Below are 17,642 nucleotides of genomic sequence, written 5' to 3'. Positions count from 1 at the left end.
ACCTCCATTATTGCAAGTGGAGGAGGTCTTTGTGGGGGATCTCTCAGCCTCCAATTTACTTCATTCCTGGAGCAGTTGAGTATTTTCAATGGCTATAATTTCCTGGGGACTCTTTACTTCCAATGTTGCTAAAAAATCATGTTTCTGAACTCCTGAGCATCTAACGTTGCAGCCATAATGTGACTGCAAGTTGCTTTTGGTAGTAGATTATTTCTCTGTCATTTCCATAAAGTTCACAGGTGATGCTGAATGTATTACTTAAACTAGGTTTTCAAATGCTAGTTACCTACCCTATGACATTTTCTAGGGTTAGTTATTCCTTCTTGATCAAACAAGGTTTTGAGAAAGTACCTTTATTGTGAAGAAATCATAACTGATAAGAATCAAAGATAAGACAATGAGAAAATTAATTATATTCCATAAACACAAACCAGCAAAAATTTTAAATTCTGTGTAGTAAATAAGTTCTTTATACCATCAATGGCAAAGAAAATAAAATACTGGTCAACTACTTTAGTGAAATATGCTTATCCTGTATATGAAATGAAATTAACATTTTGTGAGAAAATTAATGTTATTCTTTTATCAAAAGTTGCTTCTTATGCATCCTTAAAATGGACTTAATAAGGTTGCATGAGCTATCTAAATTTGGCCTTTTTCATTTTGAGTGTTTGATATTGCAACATCATAGTGTTTTTCAAACACAGTGCCACCAATGTACCAGCACTGTAAATAGCACATGAAAGCTTCTGACTTCTCATCTACATTTAGTAAGAGGATATATTCTGCAGTTAGCTGGAGGTACAGAGGAAAGTTTTGCTCTCATTCTTCAAGGACTATGAGAAAGGATGAGTCAAAACTCCCCCGTATCACACAGGTACATTTCTTGTCATAAAACTCCCTCCTCTGTGCTTTCAAATACTCTATCCAAATACTTACCAGTGCAGGGAGCATCAGAAGTGTCCGAAGAAGATCGATAATAGCGGTTCTGACACACACATTCACTGGAGCCTGGCACGTGAGCATGGCTGTGAGCAGGGCACACTTGGCAGGGGTCATCTCCCACAGATACTTTAAAGGATCCGAGGGGGCAGGCTAAGGGGAAGAAAATGAGACAGTTAAGAGCAGTAAACCCATTAATTCAAATTCCACAAGGAATGTGATCTTATTTGCATTTAGTTCATCCAGCTGCTGTTGGGAGAAGGTCTTATATAGAGTAACTACTACAGGTTTGGTTGCTTTATAACAGTATAGATGGCACCAGCTCTAGGCTAGGGGATATACTGTTAAAATTTCAAAATATTTATTATTATTATATAGAAGACAAAAGGTGCTTAAACTGATTCACTGGCAGATGGAAAAGGATCAGTCCAGAGAAATAACTTAGTCAATCTAAAGTATTTGTCTTCTCATCACTCATCAAAAAACATTAGTATTGAATGAGGTAAGGAGCACAGTCGTGTGATTTATGTTAAATCAGTCATAACATTTACAGATGTTATCCACATCTCCTTTCCCCCACCCAGCAGAAGCAGAAAAATTGATTTTTTATACTGTCTTAGACTACTTCATTGATGAGGCTAATGGAAGCTACCATGCCAAATTTTGAAAAAAAATGAAGAGGCAGCACTCATCAGTCCTGTTGTTTCCCTCTAGGTCTAGAAAGGTCTCAATATAGACAAAAGTCTCTTGAATTAACATATTAAATCTCCAAATGCATAGGAATCTACCTATGGAACATGAAAATGCATCCTATGGAAAAACAAAATGAATGAAATACACACTTAAAAAAAATCCTATTAACAATACGGGAGAAAGGCTCATTCTAGTTTCAGCAAGGATGCTGTGCAAGTTTTCTAAAATTCTGTATGAATAGATACAGCTCTTTTAGACTTCATGGACTAATGAGCTCAGGTGAAATTTCATTCATCGACGGACATTTGCTTGGTTATACAGAAAAATTCCAGGGAAGAGTCTTCGAAGACTCTGCAGTGTCTTCCAAGAAAGACCCCAGATGAGTATCTGATTTTAGAAGATGCATAGGAATGCTACTTGTTCCACTCGAGAGAAGAACTCTTCTAGTGACTACCCTAAGCAGAGTAACTCAGTGCACTGGGAATAACAAAAACTTACACACTTACACACTGAAGAGAAATGTCTAAGAAAACACTATTGTACACAGATGTTAATATGTAACAAATATGTATGTAACAAATTCACCAAAGCGACACAAACACTTCCAAAGCTGCAGTTAACTCACCTAGTAGAATGCAAGAAGGCTTTTGTGAAGGAAGGTAAGCTTCCACCTCTGATGAAAACAATTATTTGGATATATTTCTAACTCAAATGTATGACCACATAGCTGAGCCGTGATTGATTCATCATTCTTTGCAAATATACAATGAAAAATAAATAATGACATAAAAACAGAGTAGCTTGCTTATCTATCCTTCTTGTATATGTTCATATCTCTTCACTGCCAGCTCTAGAAGTTCTGCATAGACCTTCAGACTCAATACTCTGACACCTTTCCTCACAAACCCTTCCTCTAGACTGTGCATTGCTATGTATTTTGTTTCTGAAGCTGAGTTTTACTTTGAAAATATCAGTTGATGATAGAATAACATTTATCACAGTTTCAAGGATTTTAGGAAAAGAAGGGCTATTTTCAATGAATCAGTTCAGACCTGCATGACAGAGAAAGTGAATCACTTACTTAAAACTCCTGCATCAAGCCCATGACTCTTATTTAGTTGTTAACTTTCTTGAAAGAACAAAAAAATGGAAAAAAAAAAAAAAAGCATCCAAGCAACTATTTCTCACAAAGAAGAGTTGTTCTAGTGTTTATTTCAGATATGAGAAACATTAGTTTGTTCTGCACAGTCTGGAGCAAGCTCTTTAATCACATTTCACACATCAGACTAATAGTCTGATCTAAAATGTGGCTGCAGTGACCTCCACATGTGCTGTGATCGGAAGTTCTAGAAAAGGCCAGACCATAAGAAAAACTTGAATAATGGTGAATGATAGTCATCAGACAGGAGGACAAAGATTGTTTCCAGCTCTCAGAAAATGACTACGTCAAGCTTACTATACATTGGCAAATGGAAAGGAAAGGGAGAGTAGACCCTATATACCAAAACAATCAAACAAACAAACAGAAAAAACAACAACAACAAAAAAAAAACACGAGATTTTCTCTTTTTTTTTTAATTATATCCCTCTCATTCTCAAATTTGGCACACTTTTTTAACAGCTACAGATCTGGAATATCCTTCTCATGTTTCTTGGTAAACGCACTGAAACTAGGAATATTATGAATGGGTAGTTCTCAAATGAAGCACTGCAGAGAGTAACCTGTTCAAAATTTACCACCTTTTCAATCATCTCCTTTATTTTTAGTATTAATCATGAAAATAGTGAACTGAATGTGAACATGTTTACTTCTTTCACGACATTTTATCACACCTATTTTTTTTCTTGTATCAGAGACCTTCTCAAGATTTTGCCAACACTCGGAACTAATGACACTTTCATTCTGCTTGCCAGAGTAGACACTGGAGAATGGTTCTGCTTCTTCACTCAGTCCTAAAGCCTCCCATCAAGTTGGTCGATGACCTTGCTGCTAGCCATAGTAGCACACAAACGAGTAGATGATCACAATGCGTGCAATTTCTGTGATGTTAAACAGATTTTTTTTAGAGGAAACAGACTTTTTCCCCATGGTATAAAAACATGTTTGCTTGAGAAATAACAACTTAGGTAGATTCCACCCTATTCTACAAATCACATGGAAATGAATATGCTGATAACACCGCTGTCTCAGTGAAGAAATACAGTTTATCTGAGGCAGAGGATGTGTATTGCTTAAAAGGCCATGCAAGATTTCATTAGTGCTGTGGACAATCACTCCAAATTAGCAGAAACATTCAATAACTGCTAACAAAAAAAAAAAAAAAAAAAAAAAAAAGACCAACCAATGCAGCAAGAATAGAGATTGATGTTTGGGAACATGCTGTCTGTTAATGCTGTCTGCTCATACCACAGATGCTGTGGAATGGTACAGAAACAACACTTTGGAAAATGTGCCCACATAGCAAATATAAGAGAACAAATACTTAAAATTATTCTTTTGGATTTGCCTGACTAAATCTAATTTCTGCATCCATGCACTGTGCCTGCACAGTGCATTTGATATTAATAGCTGCCTTATACAGGCAAAGACAGATTAACCATTGCCTCCCCTGCAACTGCACAGTGTGGCACGCGACCACAGCTATGTGGTTTCTTGGTATCTGCCTCCTCTCCTAGTCTCTGAGGCAGCATTTGTTCCTGAATGCAGTCCTGGAAATGTAATCTAGAGAATGAGGTATCTGTTATCTAAGCTGAAAAGCAATGCCACCATGAGAACAAATAACTATTCAAATTTTTGAATGAAAAGATTGATTCTATATACTAAAGCATAGGGTTCTGAGAAAGCCTTTCAATGAGTAGGTGACATTTTACCCTTAAAGTTCTTACTCGTGCAGCAGCTTTCTAAAATAAAAAGCAAAGAAATGCTTCAGCCCGTAAGTAGTGTGTGAAGTAGCCACACAGGCTGATCTATAAGCAGCCAGAATCCCTCTGCAGCTAAGAGTCAAGTTGAAAAAAAAAAGTGAGGATAGCCCCTTTTCACCAACAAACCCAATGTCATTAATATGTATCTTGTCTCTTGGGAGGGGAGGTGGAATTTCTGCCATTTTGGCTATCATGATGCTCCTCAGTAGCCAAAATTAAACAGATGAAGGAGAGGTTCCAAAAATGAAACCGCGTCTCCACTTAGCTCTCCATTTTTACAAGGTGATACAAAGCAAGTTGTTGAGTCAAGCACAAGAAACAAGTTTGTTTTCCAACAAAAAGAATCCTAAATGTTAAGTTACTGATTAATACAAAGTAAGAGAGGGATGCAATGGCAGACAAGGATAACAGCATGAGGTGATGTATATACGCCACTTCCTCGGAACACTTTCGCAGTAATCCATGTGTGTCTCTAACTTACAATGTTTAGTCTACTCTCTGGCCAGGAGAGCAATAGCCACTAAAGCCAGGTTAAGATGTCCACATGTGTTTCTGAGATAGCACTGACTTAAAATCAAAATGGGAAGTCAACACGTTTCAGAACTGTGTTTTTATTGTTGTTGTTCTTGTTTGTTTGTTTGTTTTGATTTGTTTTTCTTTCCAGCTACTTCAATTTCAGGTGACCATTAACTCAATAAGATTCAATTCAGAGCTTTCATGACCAAAAAGTCAGGGGAGAAACAGCGGAAGGGGAAGAAAAAAAGGGGAGAGGGGAGTGTATGGTTTCTAGATTTTCTTTGTTCGCTGTTTGTTTGCTTGTTTGTTTGTTTCTGGTATTTTAAGTGAAAAAGGAGACAGCCATTATGTCACTAAAACCATCACAGAGGGATCCTTAAGATTAAGGCAGTAATTTGGGAATAATCAGAAACAACTGTTTCTGTTCTCTTGTTTCTGTTTACGTGAAAAGGAGCTACGATCCTGTCTTCAGGAATGTTTACACAGTACTGAGGATAGAATGAGGAGACTCAGGTAAAGTAAAACACAAAGAGCCCCTTTTATTCAACCTAGATGAAAATCTCCATCTGTCTCTACAAATCTGTTTGGTGATGCCATTAATCATTTGAATGCTTTCTAAAGAAATCATCACCAGTACAAATAGATGCTTCACAGCAAAAACAATTTTTGGTGATTTTTGCATATTTATTTCAAAACCTTTTAAATCTGTAGTATCATTCCCAGTCTACAATGTCAGAGGCAAAAATGCTGAAGGTATCCCAGAGACCTCCTAAACCCAGGCCTGCATCCTGCCCATTATCCTAGGTTTTGTTTACCGCACAGAACCAAGTCTCATCTTGCAAAGCACAAATAGTGGAGATCACACTATTTTGCCCTTTATTGATTTAGATTCTGGACATATTAAGCAAATATCAGAGATCAGCAAATACCAGAGATCATATTAATGTTTGGTATCTGTGGTGTTTACATTAAATGAGACCCTAGGAGAAAAGAACATTTTGTATAAGTTGGACAAGCCCTAAGTCAGTATTTTTCCTGTTTAATGCTAAATCAGAAAGCAGACTGTGGCCCTCTGTGGACAACTCTGAACACAGATTTTTCATACATCCATGACTGCCACACTTGGAACTTTATTGTAGGCATGAGCAAATCAAATTGGCTGGATCATTGTGGTCCCAGCTGCACCACCACCAAAAATTTCACTGCATATATCTGGTTGTGGAAGTACAAGGAAAAGGGGAAGGGAAAGGTCTTGCTGCTGTGCTACATTCCATTTCCAATCTCAGAAGCCAAATAAAAAGGGAATGGCAGATCCTCTCTGAGGGAGGTACCTGGGAAAGGAATTTAAAGGAGACAAAGAGAAAAATGATAGGCAAGAGACCCATCTGGCCAGTTGAATTCATACTGCAGAAGTGGAAACTGGAATCCAGAGCAATCTCTCTTAGGAAGAGAGATCTCTTCAAAACAATTATTTTTCTATTGCTTTGTGACACAAATTAATCACTACCCTGTTCTACCTGAGCCTGTGAGCTCCTGCTGGTATTTCCAGAAGGAGTGGCAGACAGAGAAAGGATCAAGCTTTGAAACTTTCACTGCTGGCCCCTCCCCTGAATATCTTCTTCCTACCGTTCAGAGAAAAAACACCAAAAGGAGTTATACTGCATAGCACACATAGCACAGCAAAGCCATTTGCAGAGATTGAACATGCTTCACAGTTGTGCCATCTTCCCCACCTTCCAAATGAAAAAAAAAATCATGACCTAAAATTTCTAGAAGCACTTACTATATTTTTCACTTTCAACTTTGATGAGGAAGGCAGGATTGACCGTACTGGTCTTCATGTAGCCAAAGTACAGTGTTCACAGGCAGAGACAGCAGCTAACACACACTTTCTGCCTCCACTTAAACACAGACCCTTGCTGAAGAGATACTGTCTCTGCATCCATTCAGGGAGACAACTATGCACATGGACACCTATATCCCTCTTCAAAACTATATAAGATCTAGTATTTCACTGCACTCGCGACTGTATGACTAGCCCACAGATGGCAAAAATAATTGTTTCCATGAAATGCAGCAGTTTCTGGCATTGCCTCGATCCAGTCACTCTATAAATAAGATATCAAAGGCTAAGCTTGAAGGAAACAGGAGAAAAAAAAGAACGCTGCAATTTAAATATTTAATAGCTATCTCCTTCTAGTACAGCAGTTATAGTGAGCCTAGAGCTGTCTTTAAACACACACGCACACACACATGCATGAAGAGTCCAGCTGTTTCTGCAGGATTGCTTATTTCACCTCACAGTGAAATTTTTCAGTTCTTGTTTGCATTGCATTTCTTAATACAGGATCAGGATTTCAGGATTTCTTAATCCTGAATTTCTTAATACAGGATACAGGATTTCTTAATACAGATCATAGCATCCTATTCATTTTCTGTGGCCCTAAGATCTCTGTTCTGTGCTCACTGGTGACAGTCATATCTCCCTGGTGACAGTCATGTCACACTGAAGCTGGAGGGAGCCCACCTTTCTCACCAGAACTAGTATGGACTTCTCTAGTGAACCTCACTGTCCTGGGCTCATCCCAGAGAGTGTTTCAACAGGAACAGCTTCTCTACCACTGCATGCTTACAAAACAACTTCACACAAATACCTGCACCAGTTTAGCCATGGGTCTGGTCACTGAGGATAGCATGATCTGTTTATTCCCCCGGCACCAGTACCTTCCAAGAAAGCACAGATTTAGCTTTTACTGAATCACAATTTTCAATGCAAGGACAAAGGGTTGCAGTGCTAGCACCTCAGGGGGCAAAGCAAGCTGCCACTTCCTATTAAGTCAAGGTTAGTATGAAAGAAGGCAGAGTAGGGACTGGGCAAGTGCTTTTCTCTCAGCTTATCTCCATTTTTTTTCCTTCTTTTTTATTTTTTTTTATCTTGGCATGGTGTCAAAATGCCACTACGGCTCAGCTGGGCACAGCTCATCTCAGAGATGCTGACCCACTTTTTCCCAGCTCCACTCTAGCACAGAGCCCTCTTCCCTATTTATTCACTGGGGACAAGTTCCACTTGGGAGGTCAGAGAATTACCTTCTGAAGGACTTCTAACAGTTAAAATATCAAAGACATGACAGAAAAGTGCTTCAGCCATGGACTATGAATGTGATAGGGGATGAAAAAAGAGAAGGGGCAGAACAAGAGCCAAGAAAGCCAAGGCATGGGGAGAAAGAGAAAGGAAAACATACTCAGATGGAAGAGTGGAGAGCCTCTGAGAGCAAATCCTAACACAGCAAGGAGAGAAGGAGCAGACAGAGACTTAAGCAGTTTCTTGTACTCTCAGTAGGTGTATGGAATACAAATAACACTGTGACTATTTGTACCCATATATGATGGGCTTCTTAGCCAGAAAGGTACATGGCTGGTGCGTGGTTAATTTCTTGCCCACCAAGACTCCAAGATCTTTTTCTGAAGACCTACTCTCCAGCAGGCCAACCCCCAACCCAACTCATGCATGGGTTTATTCCTCCCCAGGTGCAGGACCTTGCACTCGCCTTTTTGAACTTACTGAGGTTCTACTCCACCCATCTTTCTAGCCTGTTGAGGTCATTCTGAACGGCAGTAGAGTCCTCTGGGGTATCAGCCACTCCTTTCAGTTTTGTGTCATCATCAGACTGCTGAAGATGCACTCTGTCCCTTCAACCAGGTCATCAATGAGTAAGGTGAACAATACCGGACCCAGTGTTTATCCCTGGCCTTCAACAGGACTTTGCATCATTGACCACAACTCCCTGAGCCCGACATTCATGCAGCTTTCAATCCACCTCACTGTCCACTCACATATTTTGCAGTTCCTGAGGATGCCTAGAAGGATGTTATGGGAGACAGGGTCAAAAGTCTTACTGAAGTCATTGCTCTCCTCTTATCTGCTGGAACAGACTGCCCAGAGACGTTGTGAAGTCTCCTTCCTTGCAGTTATTCAAAAGCCATCTGGGTAGGGTCCTGAACAATGTGCTGTAGTTGTGACCCTGATTTAGCAGGTGGACTAAATGACTATGTCATAATGCAAGAAGGCATAATGAGTATGCAGGCAATGTACCAGAGAGAAAAAAAAATCTCAATAACCTTTAAATATACCATTTTTGTTGTTATTTGTTTTCTCCTGGAAACAAGCCAACTACTAGTTTGAAGTGATAGCAGTAATTTCCCTCTGTGGCATGTTATTACAGTTACTGTTACCATGTATCTTGCATTTTGTTCTGATGAGGTGGGGCTAGTCAGAGTTAGAAGCAGGACATGATGAAGGGATAGAACTCTGCATTGATCTAGAGATTCAAAGTCCCTACAGCTGGTCAAGTGGGGAAGACACAGTAGAAAAAGAATGACACACATGGAGGGAAGTATTTATCAAACAGAAAAGGAGCAGAGCATCGAAGAGACGAAGAACTGTTTCTTGAGGAATTGAACGGAATTAAATGCTGGACATAGCCATTTCCTGGCACAGCTGAGAAAGGGAGTCTTAGGTAAAAGAATGAGAGAAGCACTAGTTACTATCTATTTTGGTAGTTACTACTTGTTACTATCTCTTCAGCAAGAGAGAAGGCTGTGAGAAGAAAAGCAGCTTGCCAGTCCAGAATTTTGGAAATTGGTGATGTAGGATGCCTAATCATATAGAACTTTCCCAGCCCTTTGTGTGAAAAAATCCCTACAGATTCAGAGTATCTTGCAAGGAAAAACAAGCCAAAGCAAGGTACCTTGCTTGTGCGCATCTATATGAAGAAAAGGAGTTAAAGTCAGGTTTCCTCTTTCTTCTGTACAATCATTTTCCTTTTCTTGGCTGTCTGTTCATCAGGACAAAAAAAAATCCTATTTGGATAAAGTCAAAAGCGTATGGACTCTATATCCTATACAACCTAGAGAGATTATTTCTCTTGGATTTAGCTGTGGAAATTAATCGTATACTAAGAAACAGTAGGCAGACTTATGAAACTTATGAAAGAAAGAATATGCTAACTCTTGGGGTAAGGGGCAGAAAAGAAGGCTTTCTAGCTGCCCTGAATACTTCTTGTTGGATTCTTTGTACTAGATAAAGAGTTAACAGCTGATCCTGGAAAACTCCACAGGCATCCATATGGTGAGGGGGCAGGCAATGCCCACACACTCTTCTACTGAAGAAAAAGACAGGAACTTGTCTCTCCTTCCTATCCCTGGTTCACTCCTCACTCCTATTATTAAGAGCAGCTCTCTAATAGCTTGAGTAGAGATTTCATAGAGAACATTGTAGCAAATACTTATCACAGTGTCCTTCTGTTCTTAAAAAGGGAGAACATACACAGAGGAGAAGTCCTGAAAAGGATGCCCTGTTGAGATAACACAAATACAAGACAAAAAACTACCATCTCCATTCAGACAGGACAGCAACATGTTAGCAGGAGAAGAGATCAGGAATCAGGGGATCAAGCCACAGCAGTTTATAAAAAGCGCAAGGAAAAAAAAGTCTTCTAACAGGAGAGGTTCATGCTAGATATTAGGAAAAAGCTCTACATGGAAAGAGTTGTGAAGCATTGGAACAGGCTGCCCAGGGAAGTGGTGGAGTCAACATCCCTGACAGTGTTCAAGAAACATACAGAAGAGGTCATGGTTTAACAATCATGGTGCTGAAGGACTTATGGTTGGACTTGAAGGTCTTTTCCAACCATAATTGAGTTCACTGTTTGGTTGCTATTGGCTGTTCTAAGCTGCTCATGGAAATTCTAGAAGCAGCTGATGGAAAATGTTTGGTAGTTTGGTAGATCCTCATTATTTCATTTACATGCCATTCTCATCCATGACCATCTTCTGCAAAAATGGGGCTGCAAAGGAATATAATTTTTCCTTGAACACAACAAAAGTGAATCTTCAAAAACCTAAAAGATGGATTTTTTAAAAAAATCCTATATTTATTTGTTAAACCTATTTTCAGGGTGCCTAAGACTGGTAGCAGATACTAAAGTAGTTATTGGCTGTTTATCTGTATTTTGGATTAATCATGCAACAGAGGCATAAAAGTCCAGTTCCATCCTGAGCTGCCTTTGGTCCGACTGGGCTTGCTATCTCAGGAGCAACGCTGTATGAATGTAGCTTCATTTCTTTCAGGGCTACTTTGCAAGGCTAGTTATCTCAATAGCACTATTTGTATGTGAACCATTCAAGCATTTCTGCTTTGTCCTCTGCAATACCCACATTAGCTGCTTCTCCCCATTTTCCCACCTGAAAACCCAGTGTATTGTATTTCTCAGTTACACCAAGTAATAGGAAATCACTTTCCTATTTTCCTCCCACAAATGGTAAGGCAAAAGAAATCTCAGAAATAAGTGGTGCTATGATTTTGCATGACTTTTCTGTTTAAAATACTTTTTTTTTTTTTTCCCCTCAAAAGATTTTGATTTGCTTGGAAAGGCACAACTTCATGAACATTCCAGGAACTATAGCCAGAAAAAACTGTGATTCTATTACAGTAGGAATAGTAATAACCATTAACTGAGAGCTGCACCAGCTGCCTGTTATTCCTCATCAGGTATTTTAGTAGAGAAAACAATTAATTTTAGAAATAGCAAAACTTTTAGTTTTTCATACAATTTCTCATCAAACTTAGAATGTTGAAAAGGAATTCAACTATTTACTAAAAACATAAAATTTATAATGCTGACATACTGAAAAGAACAATATTTAGGTACTTTGGTAAGGGGCTACTTAACCTCACTTTTATAAGTTCCAAGACACAGGTTTTTATCCCTGTCCTTGAAAAATAATCTTTACCACTATCACCAACCTTTGAATTTTAAACAACTCTGTAATATTATTTTATGGTGAAGACACAGTGCATACGCATGTCTTATAAATTGAACTATAGAAACCACCAATGTCATTTCTGTTATTTCTCCAAAAATGTTCCTATGCCAATGCAACAAGCATTCATGAAGATTTCTGTGACTAATGTTCATGGTTTGACTTGTGTCTGTACATTCCTTAAAGGAACAAATAAAAGAGGTGCTGCTGAAGCTACTATATGCAGTCAGAAAAATTCAGGTCCACAAATTATTTGACTATTTTCAGCATTCTTATGCTATTTCTTCCAATTTCAAAAAAGGCACTGAAGCTGCAGTTTAACTGTACTGCATTATCATTGCAAAATCAAAAGAGTAGATTAACATGCATTTTCTTTTTTAATCAGTCTTACTTGAACAGGACTAAACAAAATGCCGTCTGAGTTTCTTAACCCAAGAGATAATTGCTCCCATCTCAGCAAGATGCCCAACACTCAGATTATCCTGAATATTTAAAGAAAAATCAAAAGCCAAGAAAATAAAATTTTCTGTTGAGCAATTGAACAATTAAATACAGAACAAGTTTAAAATTTGCTTTGGAACATTTAAAAAATGGTGGATTTTATGTTCTGGCATATGCTACTCAGTAGTAGTTGCCCCATCTCTGAAAAGAAACATGATAGTGTGAAATTCATTTACAAGTTCTAGCTGAAAAATACAAAACAGGCTTTTTATACAGTGAAGCACAGGGCAGAACAGATGTGGAAAAGTGGTGAGAGTCACAGAGAAATAGGAGAAAATAAATGGAATAGAAGAGGGAATTACTTTTGTAGGTTCACCTGGTAGAAATTCTTGACACAAAAGGAGTTACAACAAAAAACACATAAATCTTCCCATAAGAGAGAGAATGGCTTGAGAGGTGGTTTCATTTACACTAGTGGAAATTTCACAAGATTTTAATAAAGCCATAATATCATGCTTAAATCCTTACCACACAAAATATCCATTAGGATGTTCAGGCAGGAACATTGGCTCAACTATAAGATTTTCCCTATGTTCACATGAAATAAGTGTAACTGTCTACTGTCAGAGATACAGCAGTTCTCCTCCTCACCTTTTTATTCTAATTTTCCATCTGTTTGGCAGCCAGTATCCTTTTCACAGAACAGCAAAATAATGTTTTGAATTGAAATAAACCATATCATCTAGTAATATGCATTTGCTAATTACTCCAGCTGATGAGCTTTTCTAACCTTTAGAAATGAGGATGGAGGAGCATTAAAAACAAAAACCAATCCTTCATGCAGAACTGAAGATCTCCACTGTCCTTATATGTGGCTGTGTATGCACTGCATATGGTACTGTTTCTGATGCACTTCAGATTTCTTCTGCCTCATTTCTAAAGAACAATGAACCAAGCTGGCATCTCTGAATCTACGAAACAAAGATTTCCAGTGCAAGACAGCCACAGAGCAGACAGATTTTATTGGCTAATAAACTGGGGAGGGAGAAATTATACATCTACAACTATTGAGAAACAGCTATGCCATAATCATGAACATCTTTGCAATAAGACCAAAAGGATCTCTAATAAATAGCAAATGAGCATCGGTTTCTGTGATTCAACTAGTTAACAAAATATTTCCATATCATGTACCTTAAACTGTCGGTCTGTTTCACAGAATTGGACCATCATTTAGTTGTAAGGGATCTCAAGACCTAGTTTTACCTCCTCAAGGCAGGGTCAAAGCTACAAGATGAGGTCTGTTATTTTGGACTTGGTTTAGTCAGCTCTAGCAAACCTCCAAGGGTAGAGAATACACATGGTCTTTGAACACATATTACAATTTTTCACTGTCCTTATGGGGATTTTTTTTTCTTTTTTCTTATATCTAATCAGAATCTCCAGTGTTTTAATTTGAGACCAATTTTGATTTATTGTCTTTCACTATCATGCTATGCACCTCAGGAAACAGCTTGTTTCTTAGGTCCTGCCTAAGCACGTGTTTTTTCTGGAAAGATCAAGGAGAGCTAGCTAAGTTTAGCCTAGTACATGGAGCATGAGTACAGGGTCTGCATTGACTTACTTGTTGCTTTGTGACGACAAATATCTAAAAATCTAAAAGCCTCTTAGAATTAAACTGGGTATTTTTACAGATTCTCTATCTTAATACAGTAGCTGTCTAGGGATTAATAAATAAACCTCAAATCTTGCATATTGGGAATCATATGATAAATGCCATATATTTCTGTATGAATAATCAAGATAATACAGAATTGATTATGCTCTTTTCTTCAATGCAGCCCATCCTATTGAAGGACCATGATGACTTAATGAAAGCAAATATTAATCATAATACATTTTTTAAAAAAACTACTTTTTTTTTTTTATAATGTTATTTTTATGACAAAAGGTCCTTAATAAGTAAAACCAGCAGCAGCAGCAACACAAAGTACACACTTCCTGCTTTGTGTTGACCCAGGTTAAAATTTGTTTTTTAAGGCTCGATCCAATTGTTTCACAGAGGGCATGCTGGTTAAAGTTTAACTGCAGGAGCTCAGAAAATAACTCAGGAAAAAAGTTCTGCTTTTGTGGAAACAGATGCAAACATAAAAGGTAAATTAGGCCACACCAACAAGCAATATGCAAGTCAAGTATATTAATAAAGGATTGCATACAAAGTTTTCACAATGTTTTAGCTTTTTTTTTTCCCCCTTTACAAGCTGAGAAGACAACATAGGACATGATATACCATCAAAAGTATGACTGTTGTCCTCTTTCTGTCTTTCAGAAGTTCACTGCACGGGACGGTATCCTTTCCTCTGTATTTGCCTCCTTTTTTCAGCATGAAATCAGTGACAAAACTTTTACTAAACTCAGTGGTATGGTATCATGCCATAAAAGCAGATATAAGGGGAAGGCTTAGCAAGGTCGCCTTTTAGAATGTTAGAGGAAGAAATGTTTAACAAATAAAAGGTTGATGTTTCCAATTTTCTTACAAGAGACATCCAGGATGCCTAATGTGCTTGAAATATTTATACATCAGAGCAGCAAAAAAGCATGAAATCCAGGATTCAGACAGAAATGCCTAGAAAAATGTACTAGAAAAGTCTGCAAAGCAGGAAAAGCAGGTGCAAACCACCACATGATATCTTAGGAAACTTCTCTAATTCCTGCTTTGGAAGTGATTTACTAGCCTATATAGGAAAGCAAGGAAGAAAGTACGTAACTATCAATAAACGGGGAGGACAAAATCCAGTTCCATACAAGTGTGTCCTATTATTTCCAGAATTTAAAAACAACAAATATACCAGCTGTCAACATGATCAAATGCATGCTTAATAACAACATGATATTTATCCTACAACTTTTAAAAATGCAAATTATCAGAAATACTTAAATCAATAATTTCTTTGAATACATATGAGCAAATGCTGTGCGTGATTTCCTTACACTGCTATTCTGGAAAAATGTTTAAGGAATATATGTATGTTTTACTAAACATATGCATTCAAGTCTAGCCTGAGAAGTCATTAATGAAACAATCTAAAAGGAGCTGAGATAAACCATGGATGTCCCAACACATCATTTCAGGAGCAGAACAGCTACACATAAAAACACATTCGCATGTGTTTCAGCTGATGAAAAGTTGAACCAAGATCTTTAGACAGCAATAACTTTGGGACCATTGAAACTGCCCAAGCGAAACACTTAAGAAGAGGGAAGAAATCTTAAAAGAGTTACTTGAAGAAAGATGCAAGAATAAGCTATATTTCTGAAGTCCAGATATTTTACACATTAACATATTATTTGCCCAAAATACAGAAATAATTATTAAATAATACATGTTAAGAATATATTAAGATTAATCAACTATTTTCAACAATCTGCAGGTGCAGTTTGTCCCATCTAAAACCCTACCACACTATAGCTTGAGGAACGCATGGTTCTTCTGAACAACATCCAAAAACAGAACACAAATACCAACAGTTTGATGGTAAGTCAAATTGTTGCAGCATTGAACAAGCATGTTGCAGTTCAGAAACATGTAGTATATCACAACTTCAACAGAATTGCCACATGCTCTAGGTGACCCTGCGTGTGCAGGGGGGTTGGACTAGATGACCTCTAGAGGTCCCTTCCAACCTTAAGCATTCTATGAAATGCCAGATGCTGATTGCAGGTTTAGGCACCCTAGCACGGGTTTAAGAATCCATTCTAGGTGCCCTTTTTTTAGAGGGAAGTTGCTATACTATGAACAGTACATTGAAACCATGGTTACATATTTTTGGAAAACAAACAAAATTCTTAAGCAGACTTTCTCCTGTTATGTTTTCTTTAAAGATCCAAAACGGTTTTGCTAGGAGAAATTTAGTTAAGCGAACAAAGGAAAAGACAATGAATGAGCCTGTCAAAAGACTGCAAGGAAAAGAAAGAAAACAATGGAAGCACCAAAAGAATGGAAGACTAGAATTGCAAAGCGAAAGATCCATAAACAAATGTCCTGTAGTCTGTGGAACAATTTTCACCTTTAATTCCAAATATTTTCCTTATAACTAACCATCACAGCTGAAAAACTTACTCTAATGAATCCTCTTGACTGTGTACTAATTACATGAAAGATACCAAAGAAAATTGAGCTACTAAGATTGCCTTTCTGCAGAAGTAATTTGATTTAGTTCTGCAGTTCATATAGGAAGTCCTTTATCTACTAAAAAAATCATTCATTCCATGCCACACATTATATAGTATTCTTAAAAAAAAATGCATAGTGAATGCAGTCTTAGTTTCATTGCAGACTGAGTCTTCAGTCACTATCACTGCCCTCATCTGCCTCCAGATTTTTTCTAGGGATTGAGAATATTTCAGCTGACACTCCATCTTTGCAGGATTGCTGCAAGCTGCAATACAGTTGCACAAAATAAGTCTCAAAAGTCTTTCGAAGATATGCAGGATAACCCTTTCTTCATGGAAAGTACTTTCCTGCTGTTTTACCCCCTTTCTTTTTGAAGCTTCAGGGCAATGTTTAAAGCCCATATTTCAACTGACTTGCTCCATTTTTTCCCACTGTTTAACTAAAGCAGAAATGTCCCTGTAGAGCAGCAAGAGGGACGTGAAGTTCTAAGTGCCTCGAGAAATGCAAATAATATTGTACGACATTTCTGATACAAGAGAAGTATTATTTGAGGAGGTATACATATCAAACTGACCATCCACTGAAGAATACTTGCAAGAAGCTGGCAGGTAGGAAATTCACCAATAGGTAAGCATAAATGACACATAATACTAAGAAGCAAATCCAGCACCATGTGTGAAAATCCATAGACAAGCTACTTCTGTTAAGCACTGTACTGTCCTTGATGACATACCAAGCACAGATCCAATTCCTATGCTTTAAAGACTTGGAGAACAAAAAGAATAATTTTGACAGGAAAGAGACTGGGCTAAGCAAACTGATTTAGTCTTGGAGGAGATTTCAAATAAATTAAGACATTTTCTCTGCACTAACTCTGAAATTAAGCAACATGTATAGTGATCCACAGAAGGCCTGAATTGTCTAAAAAGCCTTCTAGCAAAAGGAAGAAAAAAAACTCAATTTGTTTTTCCAGCTATTTCTAAGTTAGAATAATGCACAAGACAAAAAGCCACACACACATTTTATTCATTCTTAAAGCATAAACAAATGAAAAGCATTTACCAAATTTAATTCCCTTCTTAAGTCTCCAGCACAATGAACTCCATGTCTTTCAGAGTACAGTGCTTTAATA

General features: G+C 37.8%; 1 protein-coding gene across 1 annotated transcript in view; it reads right to left on the bottom strand.

Annotated features, from left to right (window-relative positions):
- Positions 1–17,642, bottom strand: part of LOC104578686 (ephrin type-B receptor 5) — a 53,337-nt gene that overhangs the window by 23,467 nt on the left and 12,228 nt on the right. The window contains exon 4 of the mRNA XM_010226248.2: positions 940–1,095. Within this exon, the coding sequence (XP_010224550.2) occupies positions 940–1,095 (156 nt within the window). The remainder of the gene's footprint in view (positions 1–939; positions 1,096–17,642) is intronic.

Source organism: Tinamus guttatus, unplaced genomic scaffold, assembly GCF_059628265.1.
Source record: "Tinamus guttatus ecotype Peru unplaced genomic scaffold, ASM5962826v1 Tinamus_guttatus_pri_ptg000408l, whole genome shotgun sequence".
Taxonomy (NCBI): Eukaryota; Metazoa; Chordata; class Aves; order Tinamiformes; family Tinamidae; genus Tinamus; species Tinamus guttatus.
This window is presented reverse-complemented; position numbering and strand designations above follow the sequence as displayed.